The sequence below is a fragment of the Helianthus annuus genome, chromosome 6 (genome assembly GCF_002127325.2).
Source record: "Helianthus annuus cultivar XRQ/B chromosome 6, HanXRQr2.0-SUNRISE, whole genome shotgun sequence".
Lineage (NCBI taxonomy): Eukaryota > Viridiplantae > Streptophyta > Magnoliopsida > Asterales > Asteraceae > Helianthus > Helianthus annuus.
The window spans coordinates 50,658,136-50,680,288 of NC_035438.2; the positions used below are offsets into that span (position 1 = coordinate 50,658,136).

Genomic DNA, 22,153 nt, shown 5'->3' on the forward strand with positions numbered 1-22,153 from the left:
AATTTGGGACACATGTCACTCATTGTAGCCATCTATTTTTTAGTTTTCCCACCTATCTATTCTACCTAATTATCAATAATTAATTTAATTAAAAGATAATTATACAATTGAATTTAATATAAATTTAATTATTAATTTTACACTCATATCTTAACTTCATAAAAACAATTCATATAGGAGATAATATAATATTTTGAAATTTTCATCAGATTTAATTATTTATCCTTGAAATCTAATATTATGTTATTCAATTAATAAAAACATAATATCATCACAAATTTCAAGTCACCGTTTAGCAATCCTTCGGTATTATTCTTATTGTTGTTATTATTATTATCATTATTGTTATTATTATTATTATTATATAATCCAATATTTTGTTAAAATAATATAAATATAAATATAATATTCAAACATAGATCATTGTGTAATTTTATCATTATACATGTGAATATTAGCCATAAACTATAAACAAAATTAATACCATAGTCCCATGTTAACATAAACATTGTCTATCCTCATTATTATTAATTTAGTTTTAAAAAAGTGTAATCACTCTATGTATCGTGTATCGAGTATATCCAGTATATCCGTTAGTTTTTTTTAAAGATATAATTTTTTATTATCTTATCTGGTATATAAAATTAGATTTATTCAACACGTGTAATGCACAAAGTTTTTTTTTAAGATATAACTTCTTTTATTATTTACTATACAAAATTACATATATTCAACCCGTGTAATATACATGTAGGTTTTAAAAACAAAACTTTTTATAATTATTATTTAGTGTATAAAATTAGTTTTATTCAACTTCTGAAATATACTGGGTTTTTAATTATTTAATATATAAAATTATATTTATTCAATCCGTGTAATACACGGGGTTCTAAACTAGTGTAAGATATAAGAATTATATTAAAAAAATAACTAAAAAAAACTAAAAATGGACACCATACAATTCGCTTAAAAGTGTAATTAAAAAATAGAAGGAAAACAAAAATATGTGAAATGGACCAATAAAAAGAAATATTCTTTAGGTACTTTAAAAATCTATTATATATAATAAATGAAAGTTATTTGGGCCACGTGTCAGTAAATTAGGGCATCCTCAGTTCTGTTTTCCCGCCCAACAGTACCACACTTCCATCCCTTTTATACTTTCTCCGTCTCCTTTTTTCTTTTTCAAAACCCTGAATCTGAATCTTCTTCTCCTGTACTCTTCTTCCTTCTTAATCAAAGATCAAAGCAAATCATCTCATCATGAATCATTTAGCCTTTGTAATTTTCATGTCTGATTATACCATGAAGAGGTAATATCTGGCTTTTGTAATTATCATCCCGAGCTATAGTTGGGAAGATTCTTTCATCTTCTTCGTCGGCAAGGTTTTTCCATTTGAGGTTTGATTTGTATGTTTATAGATATGTGTTGATTTCTTCTTATTTTTATACCAAGTTTTAATTAAACCCTAATTTCTAATTGTAATCTCATCATATGGTTCCAAGGTTGTTGTCATCGATGGTCATCAAAGTTGAAATCCGCTTACCTGCGGATAGATTTCCGCCATGAACTGGTATGTTTGAATATGTTCAGAAACTAAGGGTTTTTTTCTTAACGGTGATGACATGAGTACAACAAATGTTGATTATTGATCTTTGAATATGTTTACCGATTATTCTTTTTGAAATTAGGGTTTCATTTGCTTGAGATTTGAATCTTCCGATTGTTGAAGCCTTTGAAGCCGATCCTTTTAAATTTCCAGTTCCCGAGGTAGTATCTGTTTGTAATAGCAGTGGTTCAGCATCTACAGTGGACTCAACATCTACAGTGGATTCAACATCAGGTGTTTGCTATTATTGTTTGATGTTGTTTGCTATTGTTGTTTGATGTTGTTTGCTATTATTGTTTGATGTTGTTTGCTATGTTGTTTGATGTTGTTTGCTATTATTGTTTGATGTTGTTTGCTATTATTGTTTGATGTTGTTTGCTATTATTGTTTGATGTTGTTTGCTATTGTTGTCAAGTAAGGTAAAAATGGCCATTCTAATTATCTGAATATTGCGTATGATATCCTTTTAATTTTAATCGCCCAACAAGTTTTTTGGTTTGTTTCTTTCATATTTCATTACGATTTGTATGCTTTTAGGGTTTGATTTTATATTGGTCATCACATTAATGGTCAGTACTCAAGAATATTGGATGGTTTACTTAGTTTTATTTTGGGTATTTTTGGATGATTTCATCCATTTCTTTAGATAGTTCATGATTGAAGATGCAGTTGAAGGGATCATTTGAGTGAAATGAATGTTGATTTATCAGAAGATGCAGTTGAAGGTATCTTAAATAAGGTAATAATTGCATTACATCCCTGTTGAAAAATAGAATTGATAAATTTAGGGAAAGTGAGGTTGAAAGATGTTAACCCAACAGTGGAGATCTCATTCTACAGTTTCGATAAATTAAGGGTATTCTCATATAATTCTTCCTAGATGCTTCCAATGAAGTGGCACTTTGGACATCTGTAGTCTTCAAACATCTATTATCTATTATCTATTCTATCTATTATATATAATAGATAATAATAGATAGAATAGATCATAGATAATAGATGTTTGAAGAACAACAGATGTCCAAACTGCTGATTCTTTGGAAGCAGCCAGGAACCATTATATGAGAATACCCTTAATTTATCGAAGCTGTAGAATGAGATCCTCTAGTGTTGGGTTATCATCTTTCAACCTCGCTTTCCCTAAATTTATCAATTCTATTTTTCAACAGGGATGTAATGCAATTATTCCTCTTAATCAAATAGATCGACCCTTGCTTCCTCTCAAAGTGTTATGGAATGGTTATAACAGCTGATCATGCTAAGGAATGTTATAACTAACCACTGCTCCTTACAAAGACTGATGGACTTAAATACTGATGAGGCCTATCCACTGTTGATGACAAATCCCTGTTAAAGTTGAATGTGCTAAGGACTATTATAACTAACCACTGCTTCTTATATAATCATCGTTCCAGTATCATTGTTCCAATATCGTCGTTTCAATGAAGCTTCCCATCACACATCAACCTTTCAATATCGATGATGCAGTATAATTGTTGCAACATCGTGAAAAGTTGCATGTGCTACCTTCTTTGATGGGAGAGTTGTAAGTTGAATGGACGATATGTATCTCTTCTTCTCAATACTCGGCATTTGTTCATAAAGGATAAGAGAAAACTGAAGCTCTCCCTAACCCATTTTCAGAAAAAAATTTGTTGATATGTAGTTTCCCTTGATAATGGTATTTGTTTTAATTTTTGATTTTTACTCAAGTTTTGTTATCTTAGTTGTGACTAAATGATGATTGTGAATGATCTGCTGCTGATGATGATGATGATTGTTCTATGGTTTCCAGTATCATTGTTCCAACATCGTTTAAAGTATGTGTGTTTTGCTACTCCAATTTTGAATTTTTTATTTTTTTATTTTTTTATTTTGAAGTGATATACTCTAATTCTTGCTTTATATTTCAGTCTAATCACAGTTGTTTGAAATTCATAATCTGCTGCGGGTTATTATAGGTTTGTATTAAAGAAGCGTAAACTTAAATTAAACACAAAGAAAAATTTTTAAATCTACATTTATAACGATTTTTGCTGGTGACTAAATGATGATTATATGTGACTCTGGGCAGATGATGATGATGTAGAACACGTAGTAGTTCCTACTAAACGCAAGAAAGCATCTGCTATTGTTGTAAGATAAGATTTTATCTTACTAGAGTAATGGTGTTTCCTGCCTTTTTTGTATTAAAAGAAGCACAAAGTTTGGTTTAAAGCAGTTCTTTATGAACAAAGTTAAGTATTAAGTATATGAGGACAGGGCTACTCTTCCACAGCTGAAGAAGTGTTTTCATGTACTGCATCTTGGTCTGTTCATGGGAGATCAGCTTTCTATAAATCATGCTGTTGATGCATTGAGTACTTCCGTGGAGTTCATGGCGATTGTCGAAGATATACTTTGATGGAGTTTAAAGCTAAAAGCACTAAATTTTAAGCTAAAAGCACTAAATTTTTGTTGTTAGGTTCGTAAATTTCTTGGTGTTCTTAGATTTTAAATTGTTGCTTTTAGATTCGTAAATTTCTTAGTTTCGTTTTCTTGAATTCTATGTAATTTTGTAAAGTTCAATAACAAACACTGGTTTAAACATCTGTTTGCATTGAGGTCAATAGATAATGGAAACCCATGTTAGGTTGAACAGTGTTTTTAAGAGGAAAACAGTGTGAGAAGACAGTAGATCATATTAACTTATCTGTTCATGGTTAAACAGATGTTTGGCCTTTTATATCAAAGGTTTGGACTTAAACAGTTGTTTGACCTTAAACAGATGTTTGGCCAAAACAGATGTTTCGCCTTCTGTATCAGATATTTGGACTTAAACAGATGTTTGACCTTAAACAAATGTTTGGCCTTAAACCAAACATCTGTTTAAGGTCAACATCTATTTCACTATTGGCCAACATTTGATTGACTTTTGGTCAACATCTGTTTGAATTTTGGTCAATATCTTATTTTTTAAACAAGTACAAAATCCCAAATCACCCTATCATTTAAGTGAATTGAAGTAAAAGTGGAATTGATATTATTCATGTGGTCCTGTTGTTGTTTTGTTTGACCTCTAATATGGGTTCATGATCTAATCCGGTGATTTGAAGACATTGTTGTTTCATGTTTATACTAATAAATAAAAATCAAGTACACTTGGATGATTATTAAGCTCCTCATTTTGATTGTTTGGGTATAGTATTCTTGAAATTGATCTTTTTTTTTTTGCAAACAGATGTTTATGGGCAAACATCCATTTATGGGCAAACATCCATTTATGGCCAAACTTCTGTTTATGGGCAAACATCTGTTTAAGCTTAGACCTTTGTTTATGTTAACAATGTTTATATGTAATAGTGTTTTTCACATTAGTGTTTTATAGTCTGTTAGGTTGTTAGATGTCATCACCATAGTGTTTTATATGTAACAATTTTTATGACATCAGTGTTTATATGTAACACTGTCTATCCCAACAGTTTTTATATGTAACAGTATTTATCACATCACTTCATTGGTTTGATCTATACTATAAATTGAACAGTTGTTTCATTTTTATACTAATAAATAAAAATAAAGTACACTTGGATGATTATTAAGCTCCTCATTTTGATTGTTTAGGTATAGTATTCTTGAAATTGGAACAATGTTTGCAAACAGATGTTTATGGGCAAACATTTGTTTAAGCTCGGAGATTTGTTTAAGGCCAAAAATCTGTTTATGGCCAAATTTCTTTTTATGGGCAATCATCTGTTTAACTTCAAACTTTTGTTTAAGTCCAGACAACTGATATATAAGGCAAAACATCTGTTTAAGCCCCAACATCTGTTTAAAAGCCTGTTACAACCACTGTGTTGGTTGAAACATTTGATTGTTAAAAGTTATCCACTGCTGAAATACAACCTATGTTTCTTCAATCTTCGTGTTGACCACTGACTTACCAAACATCAGTGTTTAAAAAACTGTTGGGTATCCACTGATAGGAAAAAATAACCACTGCTCACTTTTTTATTGTTGACATCCATTGATATTGACCATCAACGGTTTTTCTAAAAAACAGCCACTGCTCACATTTTTATTATTGATGGTGTTAATTAGTGATAGATTGAAATTATCAAATAAAAACTAGAATTACAATGAAATTACCATTTTACCTAATCTTTACATTCCAATGAGATAAGAGTTCCTCCAACATTGTTTTCGTGATAAAATTTAAAGTTAAATTAAAAAATAAAAAAATACTTGATGACTATTTGTTCCGAATCAAATCAGTAATTAATGCAAATTTCTTGAGCTTTGGACATTTAAAATATGCAAAATGGGAATTTCAAACTGACGGGTATTATCTCTTAGTTAAAGTTAAGATAAAAATTAGAAAAGTCATCATGACAATTGCTTTCAAATCAGATCACTGATAATATCAGTAATTTTTAAAATTAAAAATATGCAAAATGGTAATTTAAAATTGACGTTCTCTTTTTTTTTCCTACTTTGCATATCATTTCTAATATTTAATCAGTTTAATAAAGCAGGATATAAAGATATACACTACTTACCTTTCAGTTCCCAATAAACATCAGTTCCCAATAAACATCATGACAATTGCTTTCAAATCAGATCAGTAATTACTGATAATATCAGTAATTTTGAAATTCAAAATTCAAACCATATATTCTTATCCTATAAATAAGATACAATTATCTGGTTTCACATTCAAATCTCGCTCGCTAATATATGTGAGCGTATCTTTCTCTCTCAAATGCATCTTTCTCATGATTCAGCCGCTTATCTCCGATTACACTTCTTTGTTCGAATATTTGTTGATTATGTTTACATGTTATCGTTCCAGTATCATTGTTCCAACATCTTCGTTTCAATGAAAATTCGCATCCCACATCAACCTTTCAATATCGATGCTGCAGTATCATTGTTGCAACATCGTGAAAAGTTGCATGTGCTACCTTTTTTATGGCAGAGTTGCAGCTTGAACGGATGATATGTATCTTCTATCTTGAAAAGTTCCATGTGCTATCTTCTTTGATGGGAGAGTTGCATTTTTTGATTTTCGTTAAATCGAAAGTCATGTTTTCTTGCGCCAGGAAGATTTTCTGGTTTTATAGAAAGTATAGATTCGTGCAATATCGTGAGAACTCAGATGTGCTACAACAGTTGAGAAGATACCTTTGCATTTTAGGTTTATTTCTTATTTGTGTTGTCATTAATATAGAGTGCGGTGATAGTGACGTGCAGTTCACAGAGCCGTTCCTACGTTTTCGGAGGCCCTAATCGAACTATGAAGTGGTGGCCCTTTTGCAAAATTATCGTTTTCAACATAGTTAGTAACAAAACCCTCCTCCTTTATCCGGGCTTGGGACCGGCAATTATAAACTAAAAAAAGTTTATAATTGGCGTAGTTAAATTTTTTTTTTAAAGTCATATGTTTTCTATAATTATAGTATGTTTAAATAAAATCTACTTTTCTAGCTTTAACCGAGGCAAATTCTTTGATGAAATTATCGTAATCAAGTTCTTCTAAAAAATCTTTTTCGATTGACATAATAGCTAAACCGTTTAATCTTTCTTGTGACATTGTAGATCTTAAGTAATTTTTTATTAGTTTTAATTTGGAAAAGCTACGTTCTGCTGTAGCAACGGTTACAGGAATGGTTAACACAATTCTATAGGCGATATATGCATTTGGAAAAGAATTAAAGTTTTTAATATAAGTTAATATATTGGTAAGTGTGTCAGATTCTACATGTATAATGTCTCTTAGCATTTTTAGTTCGTCAAATAAATCTAAACCATCAATATCAATATGATTATCATAGTTCCAAAACTTTTCCAGATAAATGCACTTCTCTTTTAAAATTTTTTGATCTAAAGATTTTAACTTTTTTATACTAAACAAAAAACCAAAAATTTGTTCGAACTCTTTAAACTGAGCAAATCTACTTTCGAGTGAAACACTAGCTTGATCTACTATGTATAAAAAGTAATCCGTTCTAAAACAATCAATAGGAGTTTTCAAAGTCTCATTATCAACATTTTCATCAAATCTTCTATTTCTACGAATAACACGTTTTTCACGAAAACTAGGTTCAATGCCCATCTTTAAAGCAAGTTCTTTAGCCTCAATCATAGCATTTTCAAATCCTTCATCCCTAAACTTTTTAAAATAAATAATAAGTCCATCTAGTTGTTTTATAGCAATATCTATACACATATCTTTTGATTGTAAGTTTTTACTAACTACATTAATAGCATGTAAAACCTCATACCAAATAACCATCGCTAATAAAAATTCAAATTTATCCAACTCATTTTCAACTAAAGATTTAGCCTCACTTTTAACATTTGCCTCAGTACTATCACGATACAAATCCATTAATGCATCTCTTAGTTTTGGAGCTTGAAACCTAATTGCTTTAACACTTTCTAATCGACTTTCCCAACGTGTTTGTGATAATGATTTAAGAGTTAAATATGGTATATTATCTTGTAAAATTTTCCATCTTTTAGTGGATGATGCAAAAATAGAATAAATACGTTGTATGGTTCCAAAAAAATCTTGAACTTTGTCACAAGCGCTAGCCATATCAGAAATAACTAAATTTAAACTATGACAACCACATGGAGCATAAAAGGCTCTAGGATTAACTTCTAACAATCGTTTTTGTACTCCCTTATGTTTTCCTTTCATATTTGAACCATTATCATAACCTTGGCCTCTAATGTCATCCACATTAAGTCCTATTCTATTAAGTTCCTCAGTAATAGAATTAAAAAGACCTTTACCGGTTGTATCATTCACTATTAAAAATTCTAAAAAGTATTCTTTAACTTCTATTGAAGTTGGCGAAATATCTAAACATCGTAAGATAATGGACATTTGTTCTTTGTGGCTTATATCGGGTGTGCAATCAAGAATAATTGAAAAGTATTTAGCTTCTTTAACCTTTTTAATAATTCTTGTTTTGACCTCATTTGATAATAATTGTATTAGTTCATTTTGCATTCTGGGTCCAAGATAATGATTATGAATTTCTTTATTTTGTATGCGTCTAACATGTTCTTGCATTATCGGGTCAAATTCTGCAATCATCTCAATACCGGCTAAAAATAAACCATTGTTTTCTTCATACAATTGTTCATTTGTCCCACGAAATGCTAAATTATGTGTACCAAGACTCTTTACAAGGGCAATACTTCTTTTTAGCACATTTCTCCAATGTTCTTTTTCTTTATTTAATTGATTTTGATTTTGTTTATCGATTGTCTTATTTTTCGCCAATCTTATCTCTAGTTCCATCCATATTCTCATATTGTTAATATGTACTTTACTTTTTTCATGTTCTTTTAATTTACTACTAATATTTTTCCAATCGTTATTACCTTCTTTAGCTAAGCTACTAGTACATTGATTCACGTTAAACAATTTACAACAAAAACAAAACGCTCTATCCAAATCTATAGAATAAATCAACCATTTTCTTTCTAGCGTTTCACCATTTGGTAATGTTCGCATATAGTGAGATGTATTAAAGCTTCTTGAGTGTTCATCTTGTGGAAAATCGTAATCATGAATTTTAATCGGACCTTTTTCTACGAGTATATCTCTTAGAACAATACTAATATTATTCCATTGACTTGGATCAACAAAATTTATAGGTATTTCATCGGTTGTAAATTCATCATTTGTAGGTTTTTCGTCGTTTGTAGGTTCATTATTTGTAGGTGTATCACTATCGTTTGTAGGTTCATTATTTGTAGGTGTATCAATATCGTTTGTAGGTTGACTTGTTGTAGGTGTATCACTATCGTTTGTAGGTTGACTTGTTGTAGGCGTACAAAATTTTAGAAGTGCTCCCTTTTGTGATTCAATTAAAGCTTCTTGTTTACGTTTTTTAGCCTTTTTGAATGACCGGATTCAAAAGTTCGAATTCGATTTGACATTGCTAAAATATAAATCTATTTAAGAGATGGATAATGAGCCCTAATTCCCTAAACAAAAAATTATTCAAATAGCAAATTATGACAGAAGAATAAGCCCTAATTCCCTAAACAACACCTTGATTAAGGAAAAAAGCAAATTATGAAAGAATAATAACTGAATAAACCCTAATTCCCTAAACAACAAATTAATTCAAGAAAAAAATCAGATATCTAACCTGAGTTCCGACTTCCGAGTGGAGAAGAAGATATTCCAACAAATTGAAAAAAGCAAATATGAGTCTATGGCATTGAGTTCCGACTTCCGAGAACTTCTGAACTGATATTCCACGTCTGCCACAAATCAAGATTCCGAGAACAGATATCAATCGAGAACTGAGCACTGAGGGTTTGTAAGGTTGTTAATTTGTTTGATGACTGAATAAACTGAATGGAGAAGAAGATATAGACGTTAATACCTGTCAATCGACGTTTTAGGCGACGTTTTAGGCGACGATTCAGGGGACGATTCATTATGTTCTTGTATCTGTGCGACGAATTAGTGAATTGTTTGGAGACTGATGCAACGACTTTCCATGTTCCAGACTTTCCATGTTCCAGGCGGCGACTTCATCATGTTCCAGACGATTCTTTATTTTTTGTTTGTGAGAGAAGATTTGGGCCTTTATTTTCTTCTTAGACGTTCAGGCCTATTCTTTGGGCTTCTTAGTTTAGTTTAAAATTAAAAAAATGGGCCTAGTATATGAGGAACCCTCAAAAAAATTGGAGGCCTTTTATTTTGGGTGGCCCTAGGCTTGTGCCTAGGGTGGGAAGCCCATTGGGCCGGCTCTGGCAGTTCATGGCGATGCTGAAGGCCATACATCGAGAGGTTCAGCAATCGATGGAGTTGAAACTAAAGTTTCTTAATTCTTGCTGTTATTCTTAGATTTGAACTTTAATATTGTTCAGTATGTGATGTAATTATTGGACTTTTAGTTTTAAGGTCATGAATAAATGAATAAATTTAATTTTATGAATCTATGTTGTGTTTTATTTTTACTTATTATTTAGTGTTTCAGTAATATTTAGATTATGTTGATGTTGAATTGTGTTTGAATATCTGTTTGGTAAGTCAACAGAGGTTTAATAGTGTCAAGGATTTGTTTGATGGTCAACCTCTGTTTCTTCATTCTTCATGTTGACCACTCACTGACCAAACATCTGTGTTACAATCACTGTTGGCTATCCGCTGATAGTTAAAAAATAGTCACGGCTCACATTTTATTGTTGAAATCCACTGATATTGAGAATCATTGGTTTTCCTAAAAAACATCCACTGCTCACATTTTCAACAGGGATGTAATGCAACGAGTCCTCTCAAATGAATAGACGGACACTTGCTTCCTCTAAAAGGGTTATGGTGTGGTTATAACAGCTGATCATGCTAAGGACTGTTATAACTAACCACTTCTCCTTATAAAGACTGATGGGCTTATTGACTCATGAGGCCTATGCACTGTTGAAGACAAAGCCCTGTTAAAGACAAGCACTTATGTACCTAAAGCCTGATCAACGAAAGGAAAACCACTGCTTAGTAGCAGCAGTGTTTCAGCATCTACAGCGGATTCAACTTTAGTATTTATGTATCAGTGTTTCTTATGTAACAGTGTTTAGTGTAGCAGTGGTTCTCTATACTTTATATCTCGAGACAAACCCTATACAAATTCATAGACGAACCACTATCCAACAACAAAAGTGGTTCAGCATCAACAGTAGATATTCTACCTTTGTTTATGTTAACAGTATTTATATGTAACATTATTTATCACATCAGTGTTTTATACTCTGTTAGATTGTTAGATTTCATATCACTGAGATGTTTATATGTAACGTTATTTATCACATAACCCCATTTTGATTGTTAGATTTCATATCACTGATCTATACTATAAATTGAACAGTGGTTTAATCTTTATACTACTAAATAAAAATGAAGTACACTTGGATGATTATTAAGCTCCTCATTTTGATTGTTTGGGTATAGTATTCTTGAAATTTCTCTTTTTTTGCAAACAAATGTTTATGGGCCAACTTCTTTTTAACGTTAAACATTTGTTTAATTTCAAACATCTGTTTATGTCCAAATATTTGTTTAACTCCAAACAACTGATATAGAAGGTCAAATATCTGTTTAAGGTCAAACAATCTCAAAATAGTTAAAAATGATAGTTTTCATTAATCCTTAAAAGTCTGTTACAACCACTGATTTGGTTCAAACATCTGATTGTTAATTGTTATCCACTGTTGAAAGACAACTTCTGTTTCTTCAATCTTCATGTTGACCACTGTCTGACTAAACATCAGTGTTTCAATAGCTGTTGGCTATCCACTGATAGTTAAATAATAGTCAGCAAACTATTGCCCATAGCCAAGAAAGTATAACTTAGCAGATGTTTCCTTTGGCAAACATATAGCATAGCAGTGGTTTTGTAATTGCCGGTAATTTCAAATTCAAAATGCCTTGGGATATGTACTTTGCAATTAATGCACGTCAAGCAATCACTTCTGTCTTATGGTAAAGGCGTCTTATAGGTAAATGAATAGGTTAATTGCAATTATAATAACGTGTTTAATTTTATATTTTCCCATGTAAATGCATTAAAAGCCTAACGAGTGTCGCTTCATATTCTTTCGTCTGACGATGTATTTAGTTATAACCGCCTTCATTGGGTATATAAAATACATTGGGCAGAGGTTTTGGTCATTATCGTTTTCATCCATCTACTAAATCCTCTTCAAAAATTTTGTTGACGAGATTTTCACAATGCTCTCTGCAGAATGGAAAAATTTGGGTTTCAAGTGATTGTTGACGAGATTTTCACAAGGCTCTCTGCAGAAGATATTGGCCGTTTCAAATGTCTTTCGAAGAATTTTTATAAGGAATTGTCAAGTCATGCATTTCAGATGATGCATGCTATCCGAAGTGGAGATTCAGTACAAAAGAAACTACTATCCTTTAAAGACACGTCAATTGTCATTGACGACGTAGTTGGTGGTAATTTGGATGTTGTTAGAAGCAAAACCTTAAGTTTTCCTAACAATGAGCACCCTAGCTTCTTACGTATTATATCTTCATTTAATGGTTTGTTGTTAGTTTGCAATGAAGAGATTTCCTGTCAGTTGATTCTTTGGAATCCAACTATCAGGTGGTATAAGGTTTTGTGTGATGACTACTTCAATTACAATCATCATCGAAACTCTGATACTGGTGGAATTTATTTTGATCAGTTCAATCTCTGATACTGGTGGAATTTATTTTGATAAGTTCAATGATCTGAAAGTGCTGAACATCAGATGTTACCGTAATGTAACTGCTGCTCGTGTTTACACACGACGTTGTGAGTCATGGAGAACAATAAATTTCGGTAGTGTAAACAATTATGGTTCAAGTCTTTATTCATGGTCTACAGGAGTTTATGCTGATAAAACCATATATTTTATGGTTTCAAATTATTGGTATACACTAGGTGAGAGGAACGTCGTTGCTTTTGATGTTCTTAGTGAGACTTTTAGAATGCTTCATTTTCCCGAGAGTATTGTAGTCAATCCTTGCCAAGGGCATTTTTTGACCATCAGAAAGAGGTTGCATTTGATTGTTATTGGAAAGTCTGCTGAGCTAACTGCTGATTTGCTCAGATATGAAGAAGAAGGCTTGATGAAGGTGTTTGTTTTCAATAATCCTCGTGTAGTTAATTATGTAGATAGTCACCGAAGTACTAATATAATTGAAGACAACAAGTGGCTGATAACAAGCATCTGGGGGGACATGATTGAAGTTGATCTGAGCAATGAACTTCTGAAATACCTCCAACATATTGACAACTACAATGGTCCGAAAGGAGCTTTACTTATCGAAACTACTGTTTCACCAATTGATTAGGAATTAGGATCCTGTATTTTATTGAATGCTATTTGCTGTTTTGACAATTGTATTTTTTTATATAATTAGTTGTGTTAAAATTATTAATCATGTTTGTTATTTAAATTAAGTAAATGAATATTGATGTTTGAGAGTTTTAAAAGCTTGTAATATTGGCAAAGGTCTGTTTAAATAATCAAAGCTCTGTTATTGGGAACAGATGTTTCAAAATTAAACAGTGGTTGATACATCTGTTGACTTGGATGAACTTTGTATGTTGTTTGAAACTTGTAGTTTTTATATAATTAGTTGTGTTAAAAATATTAACCATGTTTGTTATTTAAATTAAGTAAATAAATATTTAGGTTTGAGAGTGTAAAAGCTTGTAGTATTGGCAAAGGTATGTTTAAATGATCAAAGCTCTGTTATTGGGAACAGATGTTTGAAAATAAAACAGTGGTTGATACATCTGTTGATTTTGGTTAACAGATGGATGAAAACAGATGTTTGGAACTACTGTTGAGAAAACTGTGGTTGAAACCGCTGTTTGGTTAAAATGGTGGTTTAAAACCACTGTTGGGTTAAAATAGTGTTTTGTGGAGGTTGAAGGGGATTGAAATGACTTATGGGTTAAGATATTGTTTTTTTTGGAGCAGGAAGATTCTTGAATCACTGTTTATATAAGGATTGTTGTTAAAGCTCAGTGTTTTAATCCACTGATAGGGTATCCACTGATAGTTATAGTCAGCTACTGTTTTTATTTTCAGCATTGTAATATTGGCAAAGGTATGTTTAAATGATCAAAGCTATGCACATATCTATATATTCTGTCAATATATGTTATGCATGTTAAATATCTTTTATATTTACTTATAGTTGTCTTTTAGCTATAATAAATAACATGTTTTGGTACAATATTTATACATATATCTATATATTCTGTCAATATATGTTATGCATAATTTTCTAAGAATCGACCCGTGTTTGCACACAGGTCTTACCGCTTTAGTGGTTGAAACACCAGTTGTTCTAACAAATAGTAATTAATCTAAATAACTTTCCCGAGCCCGGGAAGCAATCCCGGGTAAAAACCTAGTGTAAGATGTAAGAATTATTTTCTTTAATTATGTAGGTAAAAGTTATATGAATTGTGATAAATCAATGGACTAAATTTAAATTTGAGGTTAATTCTTTTTTTTTTTAGTAAACTGCCATTTTGGTCCCTGAGATTTGTTTACTTTTGCCACTTTAGTCCAAAACTCAAACCTCTTGCATCTAGGTCACTGTGGTTTCAGTTTTATTGCCATTTTGGTCCAAAAATGAAATCAGGTCATACTTGTCTTATAAAATCCTGCAATTTTGTCATTTTTCTCAGGGGCAAATCAGGTCATATTTGTCTTATAAAATATGGTATTTATTTATAAAAAAAAATGATCATTTTGCCCCTGCGGAAAATGACAAAATAACAGAATTTTATAAGACAAATATGACCTGATTTCATTTTTGGACCAAAATGACAATAAAACTAAAACCACAGGGACCTAGATGCAAAAAGTTTGAGTTTTGGACTAAAGTGGCAAAATTGACCAAACCACAGGGACCAAAATAGCAGTTTACTCTTTTTTTTTTTTTTTTTTTTCAGACTTCTTTTAACCTTCTACATTTTATACGAAAAATATTAGATTTTATTTGATCTAACATATATATCTTAAAAAGAAACATAAAAAATCCTTATCAAATAAATTTTTACGTATCAGATAAAAATCATATATGATTTATTCTATCAGATGGTGTTGCTATATCGATTGTTGGAGTCGGACCTTAAAATACAACCTTTTATGCCATTGTAAAGTTATTTAAACATCTTAATGGTAATTAGCGTTTAATAACATTGTTAACGGATCTCATGGTTGATCAAAATTATATTACAAAATAATTAATAATAAACCTTTTTTTTAATTTTTGTTCTTATATTACAAAATAATTAATAATAAAGCTTTTTTTTTTTTTATCATTTTTGTTCAATTGTTTCTAGAAAAAGAAAAGAATAAAGTACATGACCAACCACACATAAAAGGGATGAAAGATGTCGTGAGTGGGAAGAGTGGTAAACACGACTCCAGCTAATGAAAAATTAAAGAAATGAGAAACAAATAATGTTAGTTATTAAATTAACATTATTATAATGAATATTGGTACGTAACTTAGCATGCACATATTATTTACAATAAATCTCGGCATCCGTACTAGTTACATATCTTTACCATAATTAATTAACCATCACTTTCTACCTATATTGTGAGTAATTAATTACCCATCACTTTCTATCAATATTGTGAGAGGAAAATTAAATAAGTTAGGGTGTGTTTGGTATGAGGTAATAGAATGGACGGGGGAATGAAATGAACGAGGTAAAAGAATGGACGAGATAATGGACTTGATCATTACCATTCCATGTATTGTTTGGTTACAATGTGAGAATGGAATGAACCGTTACTTTTTGTTGTTTGGTATGCGAAAAAAGACGAAGGAATAAAATTGGATAGCGGTGGTCAATGATGGGCGACGATGGTGGCTGGTGATAGGTGGCAGTTGTAGCGGCGGCGGTGGTGGTGGGTGGAGACGGCGGCGAGTGGAGATGGCGACGGGTGGTGACAGCGGTGGTGGTGGGTAACGACGAAGGTGGGTGGCGACGGTGGTTAGAGGTGGTAGCGGTGGCGATGGTGGTGGGAGGTGGTAGCGGTGGTGGCGGTGGGTGGTGGTGGTTGATAGCTGAAGAAACAGTGATCTAATTAAGGTATTAATTAGGTGGGTTTATGTTCCTTTCATAGAGGTTAATCTTCTTTTAGGAATTTGAGCTCCGACTGGTTACTCAACCTGCAAAACAGAACACCGTTACTCGTTAAGAGGGGAATGTGGGGGTTTCCCTCTTAACCGGGCTCCGGCGTGAGAATAAGCGATTGCTTTGAGAGTAATTAAGTAGTAAAGAGTGAGAGCCAAGAGAATAGAATGCATAACCTGAGGGATGAAGTTCTCTATTTATAGCCAGAGTGGTGTAAGAGGTTGTGGGCTGATGGGCCTTGGGCCAGAAACGGACAACGAATATGCTCTTTGCCTCGCTGGCCTCGACTGCTTAGTGGCTTCTAGATGCTCGTCGGTGCTGGCGCACCTTGATTGGAGCCACGTGTCATTGTTGTCGGCCTTGTTGTCCCTTCTGTCATCAGCAGACAAGTGGAGATCGTGGGACAGTTGTCCCCGTCTCTTGATTGGTGCCACGTAGGCGTCCTTGTGTACTTATCGTCAGAAGATCGTGGCGCACGATTGAACAGAGCCTGCTGGACGTTCATTGGCTCTTTTTCCTGCCACTCGTACCCTGTGTACCTCTGTAGGTAACAGCGCATCTTCTTATGGAGATGATTTTGCTTGGTGGCGACTAACCCGCGCGGGGCTAGTGTGTTCACTTATACCATTGTTTTCATGCTAAGTGTTGCTATCTGACTTCATTATGTGCTCTTCCTCGCGCGGGGCTAAGTCATAATGTGACGTAAGCTGCGCGAGGCTGTTATTATCAAGTTGTTATGCTAAGGAGTATGGTCTCACGTGCAACCTGTTATGAGGTTTGCGCGACTTTTTGGGACCATACCCCTTCAAGTCCCCCCAGTCCAGTGCTGCACCATGCGCAACGCAAGTGGTTGGAGCTCTGGACTTGATAAAAATAAGAGAAGGGGAAGTTGTCCTTTTGGTCTTGACTTGTAAGGCGCATGTAGGAAACTGTGGTTTTCGATGCGCAGGTACTAGGCAGTTGTCGAGTGATATCTTGTTTGTCCTTTTAATCGCGCGAGGTGTTAGTAGTTTACGTATATCTGGCGCGATTCTTGTGACTTCTGCATGAAGTTACTTGCACGGTTTATGGCGGGAAACTTCGAAATTTGAACCTCTGACAGGTTGGTGAGATAAGTCGCTGAGAGCGACGCTTGAGTTGACCCCTGGCACGGATGTCATCATGCCGCCTGCGGCGGTTGCACTTCATGTCAGGAGAGTGGATGCCACGCGCGCGTGGTAACCGTCGTCCCTGCTTTTCCGCTTGACGTGGCAACCTCTCGTTGGTTGCCCCTGCGGCGAGTGCGGCACGGTTACCCATCGCATTAAATGCGATGGGTATATATATCCGAAGAGAAAGGTGAGAGATTCACTTTCTCTTCGTTTCTTCTCCCTTTTTCTCTTTGAGTCTTCATATTGTTCTTCATCTTCTTCAAACTTTCTTCAAATCTTCAAACTTTCTTCAAATCTTCAAACTTTCTTCAAGTTTTTTCCAGCTTTTTCTTGAAATATGAGTGAAGAACATCAAGAAGCTCCTGTTAGTGAGGAGGGGCCAGTCCCAGTCCTGAGATGGGACTTAGGTTTATTCGAACAGATCGTTCGAAGTTTTAGGTTTCCACCGGAGTGGGATGCCCGGTACCCTGCTCAGGGTCAGACCGCGGCTGATGCCCCACCCGGTTACATTACTTTGTTCGAAGACTTCTTCCTTCAAGGAAACTTCCGGCTGCCGGCGACTAACTTCTTTGGTAGCATATTGTCCTACTACAAGTTTCATATTTCGCAGTTAAGCCCACCTGGGATGGTGAGGGTGAGGCACTTTGAGTTCTTGTGTCAATCTCACGGCATTGAGCCGACGGTGAATAAGTTTCGTGTCTTCTATCAACTGCAAAGAACAATGGGGTTCTTTTCTTTTGCTAGCCGTGGTACGGCTAAGAAGATTTTGTTGAATCCTCCCAAGAGTTTCCACGACTGGAAACCCAAGTTCTTCTTCATCCGGGAGGAAGTCTTGCCAATAGCTATGCCGTTTAGGGAATGGACCGAGGTTATACCAAAGGAGGACCTTCCTATACCGAAGTCTGCTCAGTGGTATCAGCAGCTTACCGCAACCCCTAACCGGGTATTTGGGGAGAATGTTCTGGTTGCTGCCAAGATGAGTGACCAGTGGTCACCTAGTAGCAGGGAACTCCCGGTCTTGAAGATCGGGGATCAAGGTTAGATACTTTCCCCCTTTTTGTTTTGTTTCCGAGTACATTCACTTAACTGGTTTCTTATACTTTGTTTTTGTTGTGTAGAGACGCAACTCTATCAGGCTGCCTTCCCAGCCTTTGGTGGCTCCATGGGCGTTCGCCCTCTGCGCGATGATGAGGAAGGCTGGTATGACCAGATAAAGGGGAACTTCATGTTTCCTCCTGCTGACGCCTTCGCCTCGCCGCCGGATGCAACTGAAGGTGCGCAATATCCTAAACCTCGTCCATTGCGCTCTGTGACTTCTGCTGGGAAAGAGACTTTCTATCTTTCCAGCGAGGAGTCAGTAGGGTCTTCGAATGGCGAGTTAAGTTCGTTGCCTAAAATCTTTGCAGGTGTGTTGCGCGATCTGGGGGTTGACCCAGAGGAGAAGAAGAAGAAACCTTCGAAGAAGAAAAAGAAGGCGGATGTTGAAGTGACCAGCAAGGGTCCTGGCGCCAGTCGCGCAACTACTGCTGCTGTCAAAGGTACGCTTCGCCTCCGGCAACGTGACTTAGACGATTACGTGATAATCAGTGACTCTTATGAAGGTTTATCATATGCAGCTATGGGAAAGACTGGCGCTGGTGGGTCAAAGGGCTCTGGGAGCGCGGGTTCTCGTAACCCGGATGCTGACGCAACTCCATCTCAACCTGAGGATGAAGAAGAAGAGGAAGAAGAGACTGCCCCGTTGATTGGAAGAAAGAGGGGTAGAAGCGAGGCGACAACTGGTATGGCCTCTGCGCCTGTTTCAGTTGTTATTCCCGTTGTTGGGAAGAAGAGCAAGTTGCGCTCGTTATACCAGTTTTCTCCTGGTATGCTCTTATCTCCCTTCTTTATAATTTAACCTCTTTTTGCTCAAGTGCGTTTGCTTTATTCTTGTAGAGATCAAGAAGAAGACCCCTGAAAAGGGGGTTAAGTTTGTTGAACCCAGCACGAAAAGACCTAAGGTTGCCACTGAACCTTCCGATTCTGCTGCGCTTGATGCTGCGAAAACTGCTGAAGCGCAGCGAAAGGCAGAAGAGGATCGGAGGAAAGAAGAGAGTAGGATTGCTGCGCAGAAGAAGGCTGAAGAGCGAAAGCGCAAAGAAGAGGAAGAGAAAAAGAGGAAGGAGGAGGAGGAGAGAAAGCTGGAGGCGGAGAGGAAGAGGAAAGCGGAAGAGGAGAGAAAGCTGAGGGAGGAGGCGGATAGGCAGAGGAAGGCGGAAGAGGCGAGGAAAGAAAGAGCTGCCGATCAGTCTTCTGTTCAAGGGCAGTCTGGTGTCCCAAAACCTCCCCCTGATGCGCCGATTGTTACCTCTAAGGGGTTAGGGCGCTATGTGTCTAGTGGTGCAAGCTCTGGAGGAGCTGGGGGCTATAACCCCAATGTGATAGGTGCGAAGGATACCGTCGGGGACATATATTATAAAACTTATACTGAAGAGGAACGTGGTGATGCTCCTCATCAAGCCCCTTGGAGCTTAAGGCAGAAGGATACGTTTGTTGAATTTGGTCCTTCCCGCGATTGGTACTTGAACCAATTCACTCCTGGCGAAGTTAACCGTCAAAAGGCGAAGCCGCATGAAATGTTGTATCGCACTTACATTCTTGCCGAGGCCAACGCTCGATCTGCTAACCATCAGATAGTTCGTGAATGGCGAACAATGGTCAGAGAGCGCGCCGACTGGGAGGCTTACCGAGAACGTGTGCTAAAACGTGTTGGTGAATTTGAGAAGGCTAAGGCCACATTTGATGAGGAGAAAGCCAAGTTTGAGGCTGATAGGAAAGCTGAAGAGTGGGGTCGCGAGGGCCTGCAAAAGAAACTTCATAATGTGGAAGAGCAACTGGCCAAGGAGAAGGCCGAGTTCAAGCGTATATGCGCTCAAGACAACGAGCGTACTTATGCTCTACGCCAGAAGATCGTTGGTCTTGAGGCTACAGTTGCGGACTTGACCTCAAAGGTGGAGGAAGCGCAGGGTGAAAAAACTGCCAAGCAGCAGATGGAGGTTAGTTCTACTGATTCCCGCTCTTCCTTTTTGTTTATGAGATTTCTCTAAGTCAATTCTCAAGGTGTTTGTCCATTTTTAGGTTGAGCTGACTGAAGCCAAGGTGCAATTGTCTAACAAGGACAAGGATCTCCATGCCAAGGACGTTGAGATAGCGGAACTCAAGCGTCGCTTGAATGAGCAAATCGACAGATGCGAGTCTTTGGAGATTGACCTTGAGGCTGAGAAGGTCAAGGCCACCGATGCTGAGGAGGCGCGTGCTGTCAGCACTGCGGCGCTTAACGTGGCTCAGACAAATTATTCTGAGGCCCAAGGCATTGTGGACACGCTTGTTTCTGAAGCAGAATGGATGCGCACTCGGGGAATAGTGCTGGTAAGTCCCTTTTTCCTTACCTTTTTCTTTAACATGTTGAAGAGTTTATTCTTAATGCTCCTCTTTTGATGAAGGTTGCCAACTCCATCCTGAACGCCGGCGAGCTAGATCGCGCTGTTGCTGCTCTTACGGATGCGGCGCGTGCAGTTGGTCATCGAGGAGGTTACCTGGAGTGTGCTGATCACGTTGAGCGAATGCTGGGACAAGAATTCGATACAAGTCATTGCTCAGTGACGGAACAAGCTGATGCTGCGCTGGCCAGTGCTGAGAACTCATATGACAACCTCTCCTTGCCCATCATGGACTTGGTTGTTAGTGCCTTAAAAAAGGATGATTGGTGTCAGCGCCTCAAGGCGATCCTTGATCCACCGATTACTGTTGAATCATCTGATGAGGAAGCAGCTGGTGATGATGGCGGAGGTGATGACGATGGCGACGATGGTGAAGGGAACGAAGATGATGATGGTGAGAAGAAAGAAGACAAATAGAGTAGGTTGTTAGTTTGTTGATAGGCGTTTGTGCCTTTGTTTCTGACTTGATTGTAAGTGGTGCGCTTTTGCGCAGTTTTAATGACAATGAAGTGCCTTCGTTTTTTCTGTTGCAATTATTGCATTGCTGTAAAAACTTAGGTTAAATTAGCTCGAATAAATGGAAGCGTTATCTAAGTATAAGGTGGCCACCCGGTCTCGCGCTTTGTTTGCGGAGGACCTTGGAGGTGGTTTTGAACCATCTCAAAATGCTGGAGTGTTTTCGCGCTAATCAGAAGTTTAACATGCATTGGGTGGCGGGTGGCTTTGCGGAGGACCTTGGAGGTGGTTTTGAACCATCTCAATAGCGATGGCGGAGGTGGCTGGCGACGACGGTGGTGATCGGAGGTGGCATCGGCGATGGTGGCGACGATGATCGAAGGTGGGTGGTGGTGGTGATCGGAGGTGGCAACGACGATGGTGGATGGTTGCGACGGCGGTGGGTGGCGGGTGACGACGGTGGATGACAATGGTGGTGGGTGGTGGCAACAGTAGTGGGTTGTGGTGTTGTTAATGAATGGTGAAGAGGGGATGGACTGGAAAAAAACAGGGAGGGTGGATGGAATGATTTTGAGGGAATGAAATGTATTTTGGAATGAGCGATTCTATTCCATTGACCAACCAAACACTTTTTTCTTCATTCCCTCTCAATGGTCCATTCCATTCCACCTCGCATTCCAGCATACCAAACACTCCTTTAGCGTTTGGTACGAGACTGTGTGTTGTGGCTTAAGCTAACTCCCGAAATCATTTTGTAACATTGCTTCATCTAGCGCTAACTA

The 22,153-nt window shown here is 36.2% G+C and overlaps 2 protein-coding genes across 2 annotated transcripts; one reads left to right on the forward strand and one right to left on the reverse strand.

Moving 5' to 3' along the window:
- Positions 1 to 7,053: 7,053 nt before the first annotated feature.
- Positions 7,054 to 17,584, reverse strand: LOC110944733 (zinc finger MYM-type protein 1-like). Its single transcript, XM_022186382.1, has 3 exons — positions 17,508 to 17,584; positions 9,764 to 9,878; positions 7,054 to 9,504 (listed from the first exon to the last, which is right to left on the reverse strand). Exons 1-3 carry the CDS (start codon positions 17,582 to 17,584, stop codon positions 7,054 to 7,056), a joined length of 2,643 nt encoding a protein of 880 aa, XP_022042074.1.
- LOC110865450 lies at positions 16,901 to 21,448 on the forward strand. The gene is made up of 7 exons (XM_035974137.1): positions 16,901 to 18,473; positions 18,555 to 18,710; positions 18,843 to 18,974; positions 19,053 to 19,301; positions 19,372 to 20,471; positions 20,554 to 20,844; positions 20,919 to 21,448. The coding sequence occupies exons 1-7, from the start codon at positions 17,774 to 17,776 to the stop codon at positions 21,330 to 21,332; spliced, it is 3,042 nt and encodes a 1,013-aa protein (XP_035830030.1). The 5' UTR covers positions 16,901 to 17,773; the 3' UTR covers positions 21,333 to 21,448.
- Positions 21,449 to 22,153: the final 705 nt, after the last annotated feature.